Source organism: Glossina fuscipes, unplaced genomic scaffold, assembly GCF_014805625.2.
Source record: "Glossina fuscipes isolate IAEA_lab_2018 unplaced genomic scaffold, Yale_Gfus_2 42, whole genome shotgun sequence".
Classification (NCBI taxonomy): Eukaryota; Metazoa; Arthropoda; class Insecta; order Diptera; family Glossinidae; genus Glossina; species Glossina fuscipes.
The window spans coordinates 2160251-2182717 of NW_023998426.1; the positions used below are offsets into that span (position 1 = coordinate 2160251).

Genomic DNA, 22467 nt, shown 5'->3' on the forward strand with positions numbered 1-22467 from the left:
TTTGAACGGCCGTTTATATACACCGTTTTTTAACATATATTAATAAAAATTACAACCATGTATACACAGCTGACTGTGGTTTCTTTGAGTAACAATCAAGCGTTTTTTATACGCCTCTTCGGAACAATCGAAAGTGAAAATTTTTAACATTTAATAAAGAGAGTGAAACATTTTGTTTATGGAATACTGTTGAGAAAATTCAGAAAAAGGATCGCTAAATTGTCCTAAAAACTACTAACTTTTTTTTTTTTTTAATCACAACGGAAATGAGTATGAATAATGTCAAACTGGAGGATGTCGTTCGACAGGCTTCTGACTGGAATTTTGCTGGAGACACTGTTCTTTTACAATGGATGAAACAAATATCTCAGGCAAGTTTTATTATCATCATTCTTATCTTTGAAATGAACACTAAATTTGGTGACGCGATTTAGGAACTGCAAAAGAAAGCAAATCAGAGCTGCGAAGCTCTTCGAATGCTCGATAAGAATGTGAAATCAACAAGCGTAGCCTTAGAGAATATGGCAAACAGCTTAAGCGCTCTGCAATTCGGGGATCAATTCGTTGAGTCTCGAGTGCAGGATGACGATGACAGCTTGGTCAACCCTAGAAAAGGATCTTTACTCTTACCTAAAGTACGTTCGATTTTTTGAAAAACAAATTTCTAATTTGCTAATGCTTTTTTCATTGACAGGGTCAACCCAATAACCTTTCGTCTACTTCGTCTAAAGAAATTTGTGATCAATTTCTGAGTAATAATTTAAAAATGTTACATAGTTGCCACGAAAAGTATTCCTTGGATCTAGAAGATTCAGATAATGATACGGGCGAGAATGGTATCAACAATACGTAACTATTCCTTCATTTTCAAGAATGTAATAAGTGTTATATAAATTCTCTTTCTAGGTATATTTATCAGCCAATAAATCCATATAGTGAGAAAGCGTTGCCCTATATTTTTGGTTCTAAACAATGGCACGATTTTTGGCACGTCGGACTCTGTGAAACACAAAATAGCGAGTTCTCAGGAGATGAATTGTCGGATGAATTCTCTGAAGCTTCTGCAACGGATGAAAATGAATCCTTTGAAAGCAATACCCCGAATATTTCCCAGTGGACGTCCAGTTGCTCCTTACAAAACGAAACATCACGAACAAAATTTGAGGTTAAAAATGCCTCATCAATGAGAGGATTGCAAACCGTATTTCCTAATAAACTCTCAAACGATGCCGTAGAAAATAGATTCGAAAGTAAAGAAACCAATTCGTTAAATAGCGAATCATTGAAGAACACGAACAGTGTACCATCGAATCCGCCGTTATTTGATGATATCAAATTTGACACTCAAATCGAAACCGTTTCTCAACATTCCACCGTAAGTCATGCTGATAGCCAAACAAACAGTAACGAGAAACGCACCGCAAAACCAGACGTAGGATTTGTAGATCTTCTCACTGAACCAGAGAATATAAACGTGAAAAGTACGTCCGCAGCAGATCATCACTTTAAACGTAATCCAGTTAACCTATTTGATGATGATGATGATGATGACGATTTCAAATCCTATATGGATGAAGTTGTAAAAAAAAGCGCAGTCTGCAGATAAAAAGGTAGAAAGAGAGATTATCCTTCCAAAACAAGACATACAGGCAAATGAGTCTAAGCAGCCGACAAACAGTTTAAAAACTCAATTTTTGGGAAAATCTCTATTTGATGATGACTTTGACGAAGTCGACGATTTTTACAATATGTTCGCAAGTAAAAAGGCGGAGGTAAAAGCTACTAAGCCGTTAAGCAAATCATTGTTGTTTGACGATGGAGAACTGAGCTTACCGCTTGAAAAGAAGGATACAATGGTTAATTTGTTTGCAAACGATAATAATACAGTTTCTGAAGAAATCCCTACAGATAAGGATGCATTTGTAGAAGCAAACGCATATGTTTCCAAACAAGAACATTCTCAAACTAAAAGTGCCAATGAAGATACTTCAAAGTCTATCGAAAAGATTCCCAGTGTTGTTCCGGAAATTGCATTTAATAATTCAGGTGAAGATCGAAGCGATGATTTATTCGCAAAATCTGCAGCAATGTTAGACAGATCATCAGATGAAAAGTCGTCTCGTCCGCCAAAGGAATTGCCGTCAGAAATTAAATCAAAGGAAAAAGTGATTGGAAAGCCTGCTGAAAAGATTGTTGTAAATAATCAAGAAAATAATGATAAAGAAAATTTAAATGAATTTATAAAAGAAGAAGTTCAGAGCAAAACATCAGCATTGAATAGCAAAACAACTGTGGTAGACCGTGGTAACACGGATCAGAAAGAAGATTCTTTAATAATAACATCTAAAATCAGCGAAATTGTTGAGCCACCGGAACCATCCCAACGAGATAAGTCAACGTCGCAAGTAAACAATTATAATTTCAATGCGAGTCTTTTTCTACAGGAGCCTCCCGATGATAATGAATACATTGATTCTTTCCGTAAATCACCGCCACCTACGACCTTCAAGCATAACTCGTCTACTGATTTGGTCGATGATTTTTACGAACCTGAACTACCAAATCTGCCAGTTTCCCATGAACAAGCTCAGAAATCAATTAACGCAGAACAGTATAATGCCTACAATGCTTTACAATTTTTCAATGAAGTTCCACCAGAAGACGAAGGTGATCATTTTGTTAATACTCCGCAAAATTCGACGACTTTATCCAGCATATTCTATGATGATCTGAGTGAGACGATGAAGGCGGTAAACAAAAATCGAGATCAAGAAGTTTCCCCTTTTAGCAGCAATAACGAGAAGAAATTTAAAAGAATTGATATCGACTTTTGGGAAACAGAAGCAAATACATTAAAAGAGCCACAAGTTGATCAACAAAAATTAAAGCCTTCTAAACTAGAAATACCAAACATTCACATTAATGTGAAAGCCTTACTACCGGGTTCGAACTATCGTAAATCGTCAGAATTAAAGGAAGAGAAATATTTAGCTCAAAATGCTAACGAAGCCGATAGCAGTAATGCTTCTAAAAACAATTTAGTTCAGAAGGAACCGTTGCGAGGTATGAGCCAGCGTAATTCAGAAGAACCAGAACAGGCTGTTGAAAAATCGAATAATAAGATACCCTACCATGATGCTAAACTCAGTTTGGATACGAAAGAACAATTACCGGATAACCAATATTTACTATCGAGTATTAATAAAACTCGTGTAAGAGCGCCCCTTTCCCGTAAGCCTTCAACGAGAAAAGGTCGCCAAGAAAGCTATGAAAGGTCTTTAATGGTTGAGCAAGAAGCAAATGAAGACATTCTAGGAAATAGTGCAAGTGATAGTAGAATAGGACTAGCATACAGCGAGACCACGTCTGAAAAAACTCCACCATTCAGCAAAGGAAAACCTGTGAAAATTGACGAAGGAAGAAATAATGATTTCGAAAATCTATTCGCTTCACCTTCTATCAATAGACTTTCCTTACCGGACTCGAAAGGGGAATTAATACTAAAAAGTAATCAATCATCTTCAGGTTTATTTGCAAATATATTCGGCGAGACGTTTCAACCGAAAAAATTAACATCTGCTGATGTTGTGGCCTCTGTAAAAGAAACTATTTCAGCGAACAATAATGGAAAAGATTTATTAAGCGCAAGCGTTATTGTTGAGCGACCAGTGGCTGCAAAGCGTGAATCCCAACTAATTCATCAGCAGCTAAATCAATCCAAACCAATTGTTACCAAATCCACTAATTTATTTGATGATTCTGAAAGCGATGACGACTTCTTTGCTAATAACAAAAAATCCTTCCTATCAACGAAGAGTGACAGAGAGAGTAAAGCTAAGCAAACAGATGAAACCAATGCAAATGTTAAAAGCACCGAGCATTGGAGAGAGGCCGAGCGAAAGACGTCAATAATTAAATCGGAACCGTCTTATGCTCAAAATAAGAATGTGTCGTCGTTATTCGATGGCGATAGTGAAGACGACGATCTATTCCTCAAAACAAATCAAGTAAAACCCACAACGGGGCACAAATCACGGGATTTATTCGCTAATGACGATGATAATGATGACGATGACTTATTTTTTAAAACGAAACAGGCAAAGCAATCATGGCGACCAAAATCAAAAAATTTATTCGATAACGGTTCTGATGATGATGACGATGATGACCTCTTTAGCGGTAATTCTTTGAAAAGGGGAGGTAAGTATTGATTCCGTGCATAAATCCATCCAGTCAAGTCGTATAAATCCGAAATATAAAATGGTTCGAGAGAAAAATTTCGTGATTGTTACATGTAAAGCCATGACTCGGTTCGATCGGCAAAAATAGTAACTGGCCGAACTAAAATTATCGTAGAAATAAAAATTTCTATTATAAAATTTCGGAGATAGCTTTGGGTCTACACTTTCCTCTTTATGGACCCTGTGTTGTAGAGTTTGCAAAAAGTGGACTGCGTTGAAAATATATATCGGCAAATACATGTCGGACACTGATAGATATTTTCAAGGAATCCATGCACCAATTTTCGCTTTCACTTAAGACACTGGTGTCCGTATGTCAGACTTAAAAGTGGATTGCGTTGAAAATATATATCGGCAAATACATGTTGGACACTGATAGATATTTTCAAGGAATCCATGCACCAATTTTAGCTTTCACTTAAGACACTGGTGTCCGTATGTCTGACTTAAAAGTGGACTGCGTTGAAAGTATATATCGGCAAATACACGTCGGACACTGATAGATATTTTCAAGAAATCCTTTCACTTAAGATACTGGCGTCCGTATGTGTGACTTAGAATGTAGGAAGAATTTCGGAATTTCAACAGTATCGTTATGGTATTACTCATCCATGCATATGTTTACATATATATGTATAAATAGATAGACTATACTCTTCATATATATATTAACAAAAAAATTGTGTAAATATTTAGCATCACACTCCAATACAAAAGTGCTAGCGGCAGCTGAACCGAAGAGTCAACTCCCGAGCATCAAGACTACGACAGACAATCCTTTGGCCGATTTATTATGAATCACCTTGGACCCACCCATATAGGAAAGTGTAAAGTTTTCAAGTATTTTTTATTTATTTGCAATAATGAAATAGTTTTTCTTAACAGAAATGTAATAAAAATATTTTTAATAATAACCATTGCACGTTAAAACTAAGAAACAAACAGAAAAAACTTTTTGATTAATACACACTAAATAATTTACGTATTGCATTGAGTTTTTTTTATATATACATATATACATGTGTATTCAGTTTCTTAACTGTGAATTTTTGTTTACAAACAGGTATGTGTTTGGAATAACATCTTTTTCTCTCTCTCTCTCTCTCCCTGTTTCTCTCTCTCTCTCTCTCTCTCTCTCTCTCTCTCTCTCTCTTTCTTTCTTTCGCTGTGTGACTAAAATAAAATATAATTTATTGTTTAGGCTTGCTGGACGTTCTTGAGTTAGTATTGTTTTTCTTTGGCAGTCGTTGAAAAGCGATCTCGTCTTTAGTAGATAAATTATTACATATTTATAACTTATATATATACAACACGAACTTGTTGAGAGAAAATTACATTTCCTTTTCATTTGTGTACCTTGCTTGCTTACTTGCTTATAACACACATTGAGTCTACACACACTTCTTACAAAGCAACATCACGATATTTCCGATAATCGTCCGACTCATTGCCCAAGGATAGCTTGCTATTCGCCGTGACATACGGATTCGTATAGTTTACATATCCGAAGCCACCGTAATACTGCAATTGCTGTGAATTACGCCTGTAGATTTGTTGTTGCTGTTGTTGCCCTGGCATTGGATTTCCATTCGTCGCCCCACCATCTACACTGTTATCTTGACTTCCTGGTCTACGGTAGATTTTGCCCATATTATTTGAATACATTTTTTGTTGTTCTTGTTGCAATTGTTGATGTTGCAAATAGCCTAACATGGCCAAATAGTATTGTTGTTGTTGATTGTAGTTTTGCAATTCATTTTGTACTTTAGTAATGCCCTCCAGATTTTCTAATGAAATGCAATTACGCGACAATTTTGGAATCTGTCTGTGCTGAACTTGTTGATGACTTGGCAAAGCTAATGGCTCTCTTTGCCTCTCCTTTAAGTGATTCGTTTGCATGGGTGACGATGATTGCGGCGCATCAATAGAACAATAAATCGGATCGTTCGGCAACGATGGTGGTCTGTGGGTATCTTGCAGATTATTTTTTAGATCGTCAATAGTTATATTAAAATATTTTCCATTTTTCTCATCACTATTTTCGAGAACGTAACGCGGATTATAAAGCCCCGGAAGTGTACACCTTAAGTCCATTAAAGATTGAGCCTTGTTACCTAATGGATTAGAAATTAGAAAGAAAGTAAAAACGTTGCCCACTAATATCCGCTAAAGCAGGTAAAGACTTTATGTGCGCAAAAATTCGTATTTTGACCAATAAAAAATTGGGTTCTAACTTCCCTAACCTGAATGTCGACGTTGAAAGCCAAGAGTTAGTGAGACACGACATAGGACGATCTATTTAAAATCGGATCTAAATTGCGAATATTTACATATTAAGATAACTAGAAGTTTTTTCACGAAAGCCGGTAAAAAAGTCACACGTCGTTTTAGTTCTCACTGAAGTATCTCCATTTTTTCTCTTTTTAGTCTTTTAAGTCACTTTTTCTATTTACTGAGCATTCTACGTCGCTTCTTGCACTTCGGCGAATAGAAAACGAGAAGAAATGTACAAATACCGAATACCCAAAAAAGGAAAAACGTTTGGTGTCGTTACACATACGCTTTAGAGGGCGTTACCTATTTGTATACACATCCCTGCCTGGCACTTGGAGACTAATTACCCCCGTGGCATCGAGTTTGCCATTATGCAAGGACTAATTATCTTCGCGGCGCTGAGTATGCGTTTTCACATTCCGTGTGCTATTGAGCGCCGTGGGTTAAGCCGTCGCGGTAGTGTATCCACGTAAAATACCTAGCGATGTACATATTTGATGGTAGGTGTTGTAAACATAATAGATAGCACATTGGTAGGACATTGAGGAGGTAAGATGAAATATTTTTACGCATGGTAGTTCCCCTCATGAGACTTTCGATTTTAATAGCTTGGATCTTACGTGGCTTAAGAGGCAAGTTGTCAAAAGCAATCAAATTCTACAATTTCTTGGTATAGTAGCATTACCGAATTGCGCAGGATTATTTCGATCTAACCCCGTGGGGGTTTTTTTTTTCCATTTTTTTTTTTTTTTTTTTTTTGTAATACCGGCTACATCTGATCCGGCTACATCTGATCCTAATAATGCCATTTGTCGCAAATTTATTGAAGTTAGTGTATTATCTAAAAGAGCTAATAGTAAATGTCCTGAATTTTAGATAAAGTCATTTGTGGGCGTATCTTACAAAGATAACAGCTAGAGTGTTGTATATTCACTTTTGTCAGAAGTGTGTTCTACCATAGAGAGAGATTATAATTATGTATTGGCGAATGCCAATTTTACTTGGCTAAGTTGAATTTGGAGACACATTTTATTATACCTACAACACGACGATGATCGGAAAGAGATGTGGACAGAGAGATAGTGAATAGCCATAGCTCAACAGATGTGCTTATCGAAAGTAAATTATGGTTTACAGCAATGAGAATTGAACCGTGCGTGGCGATTCTGTAGACGCGTTTCTTGACTTGGCTTGGCAATGCGGTAAGTAATGTGTTTCGCGTTCGTTGTGCGGAGTTACTGGTCATAAGAAATACGCAAAGTTACCTTAAACAAAGTCATTGCATCACAAATTAACCGCACTACGGACGATTTTGTGATTAAGATTTTCGTATTATCCTATATGGTTTAAGACTTACATATGAACATTACGTTCGTTACTTCATAAGCCAATATGTGCTTGTAGCGTAGATCAGAACGCATATGTCAAAAATTGATCGCAATGAAATCCCTTAACCAATAAAGTCAGTTACAACAACGTCGTACACGCTTCACTACTTGAATTTGGGATCTTTTTAAAAGCCGAGGATTTTTTAAATTTGTCGATACAAAATGCTTAGAACAACGTTATGAATGTAATAAACGACAATTATGATTAAATGTCGGAGTACTTAGTGTTACTGTGGCTGTTTAGACTTGGGTGTAGTAGCGCATCCACTGCTTGTCACTCGTAAGGATTCAAATGCGCGCGCTATCCTTTGAATTCATCAAAATTGTGTGACAAGTGAAATTATTCTGTTTTGGTTAGCGAAAGTAATTTCTTACGGAGAAGACACAGTTTTATTCTATATCCTATAGTACTAACTAATTACAATCTTTCTATGGACCAATCAGACAGAAGGTGTCCCCTACTCGCTTTTACCAGCCTGAGTACTCGCTATAACGACCGCCAAGATAAACTTTACCGCATTGAGATTTGAACACGCGAAAGCAAAAAGCTTAGTAGTTGCTATTCTTACCTACTCGGCTCTTCATGAAGATAATTAGCAAAATTTTGCTAAAAAGCACCTAATTTTCGCTAAGTAAATCATAAACTCAGAAAAGAAAAACTCTGTAACAAAAATATTTTTACATAACTTCAACATCAGCAAACAAATATAAGTTGTCTGTCCTTTTGGTAAGGAGCACCTACAAATTTTTACGTACCATTTATCCCATTGGAATCGTTACTGGGTGGAGGTAGGGGAATGAACGGCATTGTAAACATACTGGCATTAAATTCATTTTGCGACCCATATAAACTAAGATTCTGAGATTGCGGACGTAGCACATCGTTATTGTTGGCGGTCTCGTTAACTTGGAAGCCGACATTTTCAAATGCGTACTGTTGCTGACTTTCTAAACGTTTGCTGGTACGCCGCGAATCATCTTGAACTATTGGTATGCTGGGTGGAGGTGTTTGCAGTTGTAGACGTGCCGCTAAATCCTGCAGTTGCATTAAAACCTGAGCTTCGCGACGCCATCTGTCATAGATTAAAATATATTTTATTAAAAATGCTTCATATGCTTATCTATCTGTGTGCACTTACTTTAGACCAGTGGGTATTACACAAATTAATGAAAAGCAATTTATCAGCAAACGTAAGAGATAAGCGACGAGTTCCGTTAAGCCGTGTATGGACTGGAGGCCCTGTTTATTTAAATTTTTCATTTTCGTTTGCTTTCACATTCAAAATTATTTCAATTGCTTTCATTCTTTCATTACTCACCCAATGTTGCGTTGTCATGATCATTACAAAGATCAATTCCGGAATAGAAAGTACGCCTATAACAACTGACCAAGCAAACAAACCGAACGGCAATCCCGTTACTAGGCCATGTATCAGTATCGTAGTGGCTACGAACACTACAAAATATTGAGTGCATAATATATAAGCTGAATACGGTAAATCTCCTCTTGCTTCAAGTATCCAAGAGACTTCACAAGAAAATGCACCCAAATAAACAATCTAAAAAGAAATATCGCATAAGTACACTCATACATTGCATGCACAATTTAAAAAGCTTAGTTAGTAGATAGATAAATATATATGTATTTGTTTCTCTTACCAAAAGTAAACCGGCAGCGACACAACATATAATGAACAGATTCGCTTTAACAAAACGCTCCATAATGTGATCATTCCAAAAGCTTGTTGCTGCATCGCTCTTTGCTTCTCCATTTGGTAAATTTTTACTGGACTTGTCATAGTTCATAGTTCTTCTTTTCTTATCTTTATTAAATAATGTTTCAAGATTTGCAGGATCGTAGAGTTGCGAAAGGGAATAAATCATGAATTTATTCTCAAAGACCTGAAAATTGCGGTTAACGATTTAAATGAAAGCAATACGATGTATGTCACCATAGCCTGATTTCTTTAGCTATGTGGAATGCGTGTGCACATAGCAAAGCGCTAATGTTCAATGTGGAGAGGAGATTATTTAATCTAAATTTTGTAAGTTGTTCTGTTGGTTTTCTTTTCTGTGGCATTATTTTGAAATTGAAAAGAAAAAAAAAAAAACAACAACACTTTTTGCATCTTTGATACGTGCAAAAAAAAGCATTCAAAATTAAATTTTTTTCCTTTTTTTTTTACATGCATATTTAATGTTTTTTTTTTTTTTTTTTTTTTTTTTTTTTTTTTTTTAACTTAACATTGATCGTAACATTATAGGCCATTATAAAGATTTCAAATAAGATTTAAATGATTGGTATTGCTTTCGATATGCATGCGCTCTGTGCTAGAAAGCATAGCTGCAAGATTTTCATACTGCATCAACATTAGTTACAATTTCACTAAAGAATACATTTTGAAAAATCCTCAACCGAAATAATTCGTAGTTAGGTATCGAAAAAGAACAAGCATATAATATTAGGTCTTCAATGCTTTTAGTGAATGTATTGAGTAATGTTAAAAGTTCTTGGTGTTTTCTTCAACGCCGTTGTTTTTTTTTTTCAATTTAATCAATCGCTTGACCGACGTATAATGCTAAAAGCGGGAAACCGTACATGACGGTGTCCGTAAACGGTGATAGTCGATGGATTTTTATTACACAAAAAAAAAAAAGAAGAGACAACAGAATATAAGCCACTACACAATACCCTACGCCTTTTGTTTAATATGCTTATTTATGGAACGAGTTTTCAAAGTAATGGCGGCAAGCGGTCGAAAGAGAACCAATTTCTAGAGCGTTTCCCCTTGGTTCAAAACCTGTCTGGTTACTAAATGCCATCAAAATAGATAAAAAATCACGGTTTGTAGATTGAATACAAGATAACAAGACGGACAGATGGACAGACAAGCTTAAATAGGTTCCGAAAGTGCTTCTGGAGAAGTCGATATAAGAAAAGGTTCTTCTGGATGTTGCATACACCCGCACAAACTTAATATACTCTTGTACCACAAGTGGTGTAGGGTAAAATATCGTGAAAATTGTGGCCGATAGGCAGGTCGTTAACAAGCTCCTACAAATTAAGAGAATTGCTGGCTACAAAGTTCCGACTTTGTGCCGTTCGAGTACAATTTGTTTCGTCTTCTCTGTGGAATTGCCTTGAAATATTCCCCGTGCTAATCTGTTAACGAGTAGATGCCATTTCCGGGATCAAAGCAGTACTCGCTAACAATATTAATAATTTAAAATAAATAATTTTTTTGTGTTAACGAGAAAAAATATATAAATATCCTCATGCCGCGTGCATCTTTTCCGGCACGCTGTTCAAAAAGTATTGCAAACTTCATTACATCACAGACAATAGTAATAAAAAAAATTAATCCTCAATTTCTAAAGTAATTTAAACAAGTGAAATCACGTATGGTGAGGCACGCCCCACCACATATTCATATAAAGGTTTTTGAAAATAAAGCGTTATATGGGAGAGTGGAGGAAAAGGTGTTTCCATTCGAACCATTCTCAATACCGTTCGTCCTTGAGCCAGAGCATGTCAATGTACAAAATTTCATCAAAATATTTCAAAAATTTGCGATCCGTTGGCTGAACACAACAACACAAGTCTGACGAACGGACAGACAAGCATCCGAAAGTGATTCAGAATCGATTGGTATAACGAAAAATGAATATATCTCAAATTCTTCTGGGTGTTGCTTACAGTCGCACCAACTTGAGACACTCTTGCACCACAAATTGGTCATCGTATAAAAAACATATATCCAATTTGAAAATCATCCAAACAAGTTAAAAAACTCGCCAGTATCGAAAAAGCACATAAAAAACCGCTCAACAGGTTCATAAGACGACATATAGATGATAGTAGCGCCGCTTTTGTTTTTGCAAATTGATGGGAAAGATCAAAATTACATGTGTAGCGTCACTAAAACAACCAACTAACTTTCAGAGAGTCATAAAATTTTGACACATTTCGCTACCATATTCTTCGCCATTAGTTATCCTGCATCTATATATCAGTCCTATGAGCTTATTGAGTGATCTGTGATAATATGAAAAAATAGGTTGGACAATATGTCTGCATGATCTGTACAAATAACTGTGAAATGCTGCCTAGCTTGAACAAATAGCTGTGCAGTGCTGCCAAGCATTGCAAAACTATGATTTAATGGCTGCATATGATACGCGATAGATAGATTAGGATCGATCGACATATCAAGCAGACATACCTTGACTTCATCTTGCTATGAGTTACTGTACGTACATTAGTGGTAAGTGTTCAGAAATTCGTATAAAGTCCGGTTTTTCTTTTTCGGTATGTATACGATATGGGAACGAGTGAGATACGATATAAGAAAGCGAAATATGAAAGCAGTCGGACGAAGAGATGGACATGATGATTACTTTAGAAAAAAACTGTCAACCTTCCGGTCAATTAATGATCTTAAAGTGAATTTTTAATATTGTAGTCGTAGTAGGGGAAATAAAGCATTTATTTAGATCACAGCAAGAAAGAAGAAATTTTTTTTTTTTCGAAAACTTAACAATGAGGACACGTTAATGTTTAAATAGATGCGCGCTTAACCTCATCAACTTCTCATATAACGTATTCTAAAGAATTTTAATATACATATATATATATATTTTTACTTTTTTTTTTTTTTTTTTTTTTACTTGAAGAAAGGTTGCAACGCCGATCGTAATATTTTCGTAATACGCTCTCTTGACGCGTATAGTTTTCTTGTTTGTTTTAAATATTAAAACTCCCTCCTTTCTGCTTTTTTATTTTTTTTTTAATTTACCATAAATCATCATCAAGAAACATGCATTGGTTTTGACTTTAGTCTTTTGTTTCCAACCACGTTAAACGCTAGGCTAGGCTTTTACATTTTATAATTCCATAATTTCCGCATATACCGCGCATACATATACTTATGTGTGCTAATTCATAAAAGAAAGAAATTAATAAACAGTTTTACTGTATTAGCGAACGAACAAGTAAACCGCAACAAACAACAGCAGCACCGTAACTGCAATACGGTGGGTAAGTGCGCTTAAAAATATATATATATATATATATTATTTTTAAAAAATATATATATAAATATATATATATATATATATATATATATATATGTATAAGCAATTAGATGCTACGCTATAATATCATACTTAAAGAAGTGCGCATGAATGTGTGGTACGGTACGATATCTGTGTGTGTTTTTGTGTCGTTTTTTTCTATCGCTTGCAATTCCTTATATTAAGAAATTTATATTTATTTTACGAAAATTATTATAAAGTGATTAATGCTTCTTCTGTTTACAGCAGAGAGCTGCCAAAATAGTAACTTTGTTCTAGACTGAGCAGCGCTCGGGGGATTTTCGTAGTAGCGCGCCCAACGAAAAAAGATGAGGTAATAATTAAAATTCGAAAATTACGAAATCCGAGTAGTAAACAAGCGGCAATGACGAGACAAGAGCAAGAAGAAGACATATTTTAGATCACGTACGGTCAACCCTTGGCCCGCGGACAGCGTTCGCTGCCCGCTACAGTTACAATTTCAAATTATTTAATTTGTTCATACACACCAATGCTGAAAATGGATTGTATTTGCGTTCGCCACCGGCTCAGCTATCAAATGTGAACTGAATTCAAACGTTTTATGCTCCTTAGACCATCAAATGTGCGATTTGAAAAGAAACAAAATTGATAGAAAATACCGCACTTTTAATAATAGTTGGACCCCCGCCGCGGTATGAAAAGTTACCCAGCCCTACGTTAAGTCAAACCTCAAGCAAGTAATTAAACATGCGGGAGAGACGTAAGGGATTAAATGATAATCATGGTTACATCATAGAATAATGATTCCAGTAGTTTTCTGCTGATTGATGGATACTCTCGTTTCTCCTGAATGTTTACTGAAGCCGTTATTTACACTTGCTTTGAGTTCTCGATTATTTAAAACAATATATTGGAATTTTGTTCTTGTTGTTGTTAATTATATACCAAAATCTGCAAAAAATTATTCAAGTTAAAATGCTATTCTCCGCCGCCGAATTTCAAAAAGAATTTTCGAAATAGACCGACCCAATCCCATTTTTGGTAGGGCTTCTCTTCAGTCAAAACATGTCAGTGAATCAAATCTCACAAGAAATAATTTGAAGATTGTGGCCTGCATATTGAACGCAAATATATATATATATATATATATATGTACTTCAATGTCAGAGGGGTAGACACCGAATCGATTGGTATGAGTCTTGCGCTCATATCTGCAAATCTAAAACCTTTGATCGTAAGATGCGACCAACAAGAAAAGCTTAAAAATGTTAATTTTTATAACAATTTCGGGCTCAGGGCATACTCTCTATGTGAGAAGTGAGAAAAGAAAAAGATATAGAGAAGTGATAGTTGCAGCCTATAGCTGGTAAGTACCTAATCCGTAAGTGCTACATATCTTTACCGACTAAGCACTCGCTATAGCTACGAGTAAAATAAACTGTATGGTACTTTGGATTTCAACCCCCGAACCGTGACTTGGTAGTTGAGATCCTTACCTATTCGTCTACTCACGCAACACGGTCCAATTAACACTTCCGATATCTACCCAATTATTTTCATTGTCAACCATTAGATCGTAGTTATGGGAATATTTTGAATAACTTCATCGTATCCCCATATGATTTTCCCATCCCATATTAAAAATAGATGGGATCGTAGCATTATTGCGACAATTTTTCATTTAACTCCCTATTTTGGAAAATTTGTTATAAGAAAAAAAAATTCCGATTAGAATATTTCTTGATAAAAGCTGGATGTAGAAAATACAGACGTGATCACACCTTTGTGCGATTCCTTCCAAGCTGAAACCCTCCTTGCCTGATGGGGTACTATAATGTGGTGTACACTGGCAGGGCACTATATTGTAGGGTGTACTAGACAATCAATATACCGTTTAATAATAAATTTTTATATGCATCTGTAGGATTTTTTATCAATCTTGTAATAATATGGCGCCGACTGAACCTTTCGGCGATCATATTCGGCATTGCAATGTTTACGGAGATGTATTTAAAGTCATTAACTAACATTGCTGGTTCGAAACGTTTGCCGCTGGTGATTATGATCTCTTTAACAGGTCTCGAAGTGGACGAGCAGTCGATTTTGTTAATGAAACTCTGAAATCTCTAATGGAAGTTAATTGAAAATGACTTATACAAGAATTATTGAGAAGCCTCGGGCCAACATGGTCGCGATACAACGACATTCACACGAAATTGGAAAAGCATGGAAGCAAAACATCATGACTACCGCATCGATTACATGAACCGAACAAAAGTATCCGTTAAGCAATTTTTCTCTTCATTGCTATACAAATTCCGTAGAGATATATTTCTGAAGAGAATCATGATCGGAAATGAAAAATGAATTCTTTCTACACATCAAACCACAATATGATGCCTGGGGGAGATTACCGATGATTAAGCTATGATTCGATATAAACTTCGGGTGCTCTCGGGTCAATATCTTTCTTGTTAGATAGTTTTATTCCTTTTGACTATCAAGTTAAGTTAAAATTAGATCGGTCAAAGCTACTGCTCATACCACCGTTCCATTGATTACTTCAAATCTGAAGAAATTCAGAGTATTAAGGAATAGTGTAACTAGACGTGCTTTCTCCTTGACGACATCTGATGATATCTCAGATTATGTTATGCGTTTTCTCGATTGTCCCTTCTTTAATTTTTTTAAAGTCAGACTTTTGCTTAGACTTTAGAACGCTATTCTACGGCAGGGACCAAAGGAGCTTTTCAACCTATTTTCTTATTGTAGATCGGTTCGCAATAATCATTTGTTGATTCCTCGAGTTACACACTCTCTTCGGCCAAATCTTTTCAGATCAGAGCTATAAGAGCTTACAACTGTTAGGGAGAGAGTTACATTCGCATGTTCTTAGCTCACCTACATATGTGAACTTTTCATATTTGCATTTCATATTTGTAATTATTTAATATTCGAACGAGAGTGTGATGCCTCATGTTTTATCTGCACTTTCCTTCTTGGCCTTCAATCTCTTTTCACTCGAATTGTTTGTGAACTTTTTGTAAAATTGTATGTAATTTTTGCGCCTTTAATAGACTTTGTATTCAATTATAATAGGGCTTATGGCTTTGATTTTGTCAATAAAATAAATAAATACATAAGCATGCAACCATCGATCGATCCTTAAGGCGGCAGTGCCTTGAATTGAGGGATTGAAAATTTGCAGGAAAGATGGTAAATAATGAGATGAATTATACACATTACACACATACATTATTATATATACGCTATTGTAATAAATTAAGAAATAAAAAGATGACTTTATTACAAAATTCCCTTTCAAAATTTCAAAATAATTGATTGCTTATGGATCCTCCTAATATATGTATATGTGTTTAGCTATAGCGATGAGTAACAAAGATAATTCGCTTACTTGGTTCATTGGCTTTGAAAGACAATTCAATATAAGCAACGTCGTTAGATCGGAATTAAGGAAATTTATAATAAAAAAAGAAGAAGAAGAAGAAGATATATTTAGTCGTACAATAGTAGATAATATAAAGAAAGAACGAAACTTTGTATTGCAGTACACATCAACATAATTATAAACATTTTGTTTTGATTACTTTACATAAAAGGTTCTTGTATCCGGTCGTAGCAGAAATGGTTGGTTGTTAAGAGTTTTGTTCTTGCAACACAAATAAACGAAAGAATTTATATATGTAAACACATAAACAAACACTGAAAAAGTATTCAAGAATTGTGTCATCATTCCGTATGTAATACTCAAAAATACGAAGCGAAGACTTTAAGGAGAATTTATATTAAAATGTACATATATATATATATATATATATATATAGTTATCTTTGTAAGTTTTTTAAGGCCAAAATAGATTTTAAGCTTTAGGTTCTACGTCTGTTTAAGTTAGCGATAATTACTGTTATTACTGCTGTTAAGACATAGACTGAATTTCTAGCCCCCGTCAGCGATTATTACTGTTATTGTCGTTCATTGTTCGCACTCACTGTACGCCCAAAGTCAATGCTAGCTCAAATCTCTTATCTATTTCTTCTTCACAGAGTATACGCTTCTTTTTCATATCTAAATAAAATATTTATTTATACGCAAATTACTTGTCGCACCCAGTCATTTTTGACATAATTATTAGTGCATTTATATAATACGTGGGCTTTTCTTTCAATGCTAATTAATGTTACCTCATTGATGAGGTTTTCAAAATATCTGCATACTATGAGAAATAGTATGAGTTTTGTACTCATAACACACAACAAATTCATCCGTCAATCTAAGTAAGTTTATATTGCACCCTACATCACTTGTTATACAAGGATATATTATGCAACATTCATGTATGCAAATCTCAGCAGATCTTGAGCACCTCTTATTAGAAAATGATTTTAAGGTTGTCGGTCCGTCCTGTTTATAGGCATGTGCAATCTACAGATCGCAATTTTCGAGATATTTTGATGACAAACGCTATTGAAAATGATTGGGACGCAACACTTTTTCAATCATTTCCCATATAATACCCGATTTGGAGAAGTCCTTATATGAATAAATGTATTAAACAAAATAGCGTAAGGTCCCGCAATAATGTTTTTTCTTGTTTTTCATTAACTATGAACGTGATGATGAAGAGTATGAATATTGTTTCCTGAGAAACATTAAGGGCAAGGCTGCGCAAAGTGCTTACATGACAAATCTATTTCTTCTTTTTTTTTTCTTTTTTTTGAGGTCAAGGAGAACAAAGTTCCAAAAATTCGATCAAAGAAACATTTACGTACACGCCTTAGTTGTTTTATTGTAAAGAAAATGCTGCAGTTCATGGCTTTTGCTGAAAGCACCAAAAGAAAGCGATGGGTGTGATAAATGCCATCGCTTTAAGGTTGAAACTAGAGATGTTAACTAAGGTTCAAAGGTTAGTTAGTTACTTTCACGATCAACTCAAGTAACTATTATTGCTCTTATTATTATTGCTATTATTGTGATTTATGTAAGCCAAAGAAATAAATTGTAGGATAAGAAAATAGATTGGGTGCCAGCAACCAGAACTAGTGGCTCTTCTTGTTAAAAGATAATTAATCTGCTCACTTTAAATAAGTCAAGTATTTTATTGACATTAATTTCTTTAGGTATTTTCAAGATGTCCGTAGTTGACAACTTGAGGAGTAGATTTCTTAAGGAACCACCAGTGTAACGAAACCGGATTTCTGCAAATCTTTTGATTTTCTTGACGTTGATTGGACTAATGGGTGGATCGAATCTAGGATTAACATGGAAGCAGTGTGGATGATAATATCGCCGATTTTTTTCGTCAAATTTCTCTATAATTTTTTCTAATATATTTGCCAAGGTCAAACTTTTCAGTGTGCTGTCCATAATTAAAAGTGCCGAAGGTGTCCTAAATTTGCTCATTCATTTCCTAAGAAACTAATATAAGTCGGTGCTCAAAAAATTCTAACCTTGTCTCCGTAAGTGGCAATGGAAGGGGATTGGAATTTTCAGGGTAACGAACAACACTTTGTGACGAACAAACGATCTTTGATGATAATATTCACTTTAAGTTAGATTTGTTGTTCTAGCCCCAAATTTTTGCTTGATTACCGAAAAGTTGTTCTATTTCGCGAATCTTTTCAAACTTACCTCAAGTTCTGAAATTGATAATAAACCAATTGTCGTTTTTCTATTTGCAAGTTTTGCAATGCGAAAGTCAGGAATGCACGCATGCATAGCTAAAAGTCCTCGAATTTGTATGTTACACAAACACACTCTTGTTTATGCCCATCGCGGAAGACTGAGGGGTATATTTACTTGGTGAAAATGTGTGTAACACACAGAAGCACGAGTCAGAACTTTATAAAATATATACATTCTTTATTCGCATCAAATTGTAATTTACGCGCGTTCGTCTGTCCATCCGTCCGTCCGTCTGTCTTTGTAGTATTTATGCTAAACACTCTGCTGGTCGCAGAAACCCAGCAATCGGCTTTGAATTTGGCAAAACGATTGAAAGTTCTTACACGAAGGTTGGTATTCAAATTGAGCCAAATCGGTCAAATGACACGCCCATAGTACAATCAATACTACCGGAGATCACCTCTTGTTTGATCGTTACCCAAAAACCACAAAAGATACAACTATAAAAATTTTGCATCTATATCCTATGGGTGGTCTTATGCAAAAATTAAAAAAAAAATTGGCCACGCCCATTCAATATAATTGAAGGTTCGAATTTCATTCAGGGCCCAAAAGGAAGCTTCACATTCATCATTTAAAGTCTATTTAGTATTGATCAGTATTAAGCGGTGGTGAGCGGAAAGTCTAGATCGTGGGCGAATGTAATTTTCTTAGTCGTTTCAACCGGAAACGAGGTTTATGAAGTGGACGCCATTTCAATCGCCATTTCCATTTACTTTATCAGCTTTGCTTAACCCATAATTACAATACTACAGACAGAGTAGAACTGAAGCTTGGAATATCTTTAAACTCAGATGGAATACAAAGCAGTAACAGGATAGTAACTCGTATCTCCGGATAGTTATAACTCTGCCCATTTAAAGCTAAATAGAATAGAAAGATGAATTGAATGAGACCTTAAGTTGACTGAATTGACAAACCGATGTATTTCAAATGATGTCAATATTGGGAACGCTTTAGAAAACATAGTGCAGGAGCTTCCTTTTGAAATGTATATAGTTTGTGAATCTCTGCAGCTAACTTTAATGAGTTGTTATTGCGTACAAATACATTAAAATATTTGAAAAAAACGCATCAATACTTTTATGTGCCAAAAGATTAAAGGTTGACTTAACCAAAAACGTATTGTATTCAACTATTTCACTCCAGCTTATCAGTTTTTCAAATTTTCTTCTCTTGCTGGAATGAAACAACCTAACAAACGCGAGAGATATTAACTAATCCAGCTATAACTAAAAATCCCATATTTGCTCTTACTACCATTGCCAAATAGTTAATTAAAATGAAAACATGACAACACCTTATATCACTTTATATCCGAAATATCATAATTGTGTCTCTCTATGATTAACCCATTCCTAAAAATGGTCCGAAATTGACTCCTACTCGCATGCCGAAAAGCGGTAAAGCGAGGAAAAGTATAAAAAGAAGAAGCATGTTTGAGCACATTTTTCAGATACTTTAATGCATTTAATTATACCCATAACCGCACGATGAAGAATATATTCATTTTGTCGAAACGTTCGTAACACGCAAGAAGAGTAAGCTTCGCAGGCTTCGCAAAATCTGTGCATCAAATTCTGAATCAATTCAAGCTCAAGCCCATCTGTCTATATGTGCAATGTCTGTTGCAAACATTCGATATTGTCCGCAAAAATGAAGTTATTGGCTTCAAATTTGTTATTGAAAATGGGTGCAATCGTTCCAATACCGAGTAAATAGAAAACGCCTCGAATTAAAATTTCGACAAAACCTATGCACAACCGTCAACTTGGAAGAAATTGACCCCGCTTACGGTATCAAATTGTAATTTTTTTCTCTAAACCTGTGTAGGGTGCAAAAACTGGATTTAAAAAACCTTACAAAGAACATAAATTCTTTACCAATGTGAAATTCAAAAGGCATCCCAGTACGTCCTTCTGTACCGTCCGACCACCTGTACCTCTCCTTAACTGCATAGCCTCTTCTGTAAACTTTCTCCCAGTCGCAAAAATGAGGATATCACCTATAATTTTGTTAAAGAAGTTGAGAATGACCCAAACCAGTCAAAAGGCATGCTTACAACGTCTACTTGTCTTGTGCAAAAGAAACTGAGAACACCTTACCTTTCGCTGTTCTTTGCTACAACAGGTTTATACTTTTTTTTTTCTAAAGTGTTGAAAAAATCAGCCACGCCCACCCAATATTATAAAGCATGAAAGTTGTTTTCCTTGTGCTTCTTATACCCAACAACACTTGTTGTACAGGGTATATTAAATTAGTGCGAACGTATGTAACAACCAAAAAGGCTTAAAATAGATCCACCTTTTATTACACCGACTGATGCAGAATCATTTACTAAATCGATCTAGGCCTAACGGTCCGTCTGCTGTCTGTCCCTGTAAAATTGTCTTCACGTTATACGTTGTAGCAAGTTCTTCGGAAAAAGGTTTAATTTTGAGTGGTAAGGAGAGAAAATCGAACCTTCCAGAATGCGGGCTTTCATGACAATTATGGCTTTGCACGAAAAAATTTTGTGTATTTCTTGGAGTACGATTAACAAAAGGAGCGAATAACTGTGCTAGGCAGAGTGGTGTATGGTGTGTACTAGTCGGCGTTGCCTGGTTATAATTTTTTGTTACTTCTTTGAAATCTCTTTTAAGATAACGGTAATAAGTATAAAAAATTCAGTCATAACCGAATATAAATTTTTTATTTATTCTTAATTAAGTTGGTTTCCTGCTTAAAACCCCTTTCCTCTCCACCTTTTCATTGCTTCACTAGTTCATATTAAATAATCAAGTAAGAAAATTTTATTCGATTTAGGAGAAATTTATAATTCATTCCAGCCATGTTAAGCCAATAGTTTGTGTTTGCTGGTCGATATCTCTTCCAGTACGTTCCTTAGAGTAGTGGAGAAAGTTCTCCTCTTTTTAGAGGAGAGGAGGTTGCGAACGATTCTCGAAAGAGCATTAGATTCCAGGTGAACATTACCAATAGTATAATGCTTATTGTGGGCGTGATTATTTGAATCATTTTCGAACTTAATTAACTAAAGGTTCACATTCCAATTTAAGGTTTATATCCAAAATTTTTAGGATGAATGAACGGTTCAAAGACGATCTCTACTGAGCATATGGTAGAGGCATGCGAACGTATTAATATAAATGAGGCGCTTATTCACTTGAAAATCGCATTTTCTAATACAACATAGATGAGCATGATTACATTAAGCGATATGCATGAAGAAATTTAAAAACATAAACGGCCTATAACAAGCAGCCAATCGCCAATGGTGTAAACCAAATTCGTTCTCAATTTTTTTCTTTTAGAAAATGCTCAGCAAGAAAAAAAAAACAAAAAAAAAAAAAAAAAAAACTGTAAACACCAAGATTTTTGCTCTAATTACATAAATACTAATTCCGGCCTTTTTGCTTTTTTCTTTATGATTACAAAACTCCGCACTCAATGGTGAGTATGTATGGTATGTATGTAGGGTATGTATGGTTAAATGATTATTACAATCATTTTTTAAAACTTCACTCGTCGTCCTTGCAAGTAATATGAAAAGAATTCGAGTTAGCAGTTAGCAGTTGGCAATTTGAGTTCGAAGCAGCTTTTAATCAATTGATAGCAAAGCATATACACACACACTCGTCCTCACCTTAAAAACTTTAAGCGATTTTGTTAAGCAGAAAAGTTTTCGTCACACACATGTACGCGAGCAATTCATTTCGCTTTTCTTTTTTTTTTTTTTTTTTTTTTTTTGTTTAAATTTTGTATCACTTTCCTTCAAGGCAAACACACGCGCACTTCACATACTTCAT

The 22467-nt window shown here is 35.2% G+C and overlaps 2 protein-coding genes across 2 annotated transcripts; one reads left to right on the forward strand and one right to left on the reverse strand.

Moving 5' to 3' along the window:
* Positions 1-72: 72 nt before the first annotated feature.
* LOC119636922 (WASH complex subunit 2) lies at positions 73-13906 on the forward strand. Its single transcript, XM_038032648.1, is given in 7 exon segments — positions 73-371; positions 435-635; positions 695-849; positions 907-1600; positions 1602-4200; positions 4938-5068; positions 13226-13906. Coding segments are annotated over 6 exon segments (3855 nt in total). The 5' UTR covers positions 73-266; the 3' UTR covers positions 5039-5068; positions 13226-13906.
* On the reverse strand, positions 5374-22388 carry LOC119636921. Its single transcript, XM_038032647.1, has 6 exons — positions 22305-22388; positions 9563-9805; positions 9223-9462; positions 9043-9143; positions 8660-8976; positions 5374-6355 (listed from the first exon to the last, which is right to left on the reverse strand). The coding sequence occupies exons 2-6, from the start codon at positions 9785-9787 to the stop codon at positions 5646-5648; spliced, it is 1593 nt and encodes a 530-aa protein (XP_037888575.1). The 5' UTR covers positions 9788-9805; positions 22305-22388; the 3' UTR covers positions 5374-5645.
* Positions 22389-22467: the final 79 nt, after the last annotated feature.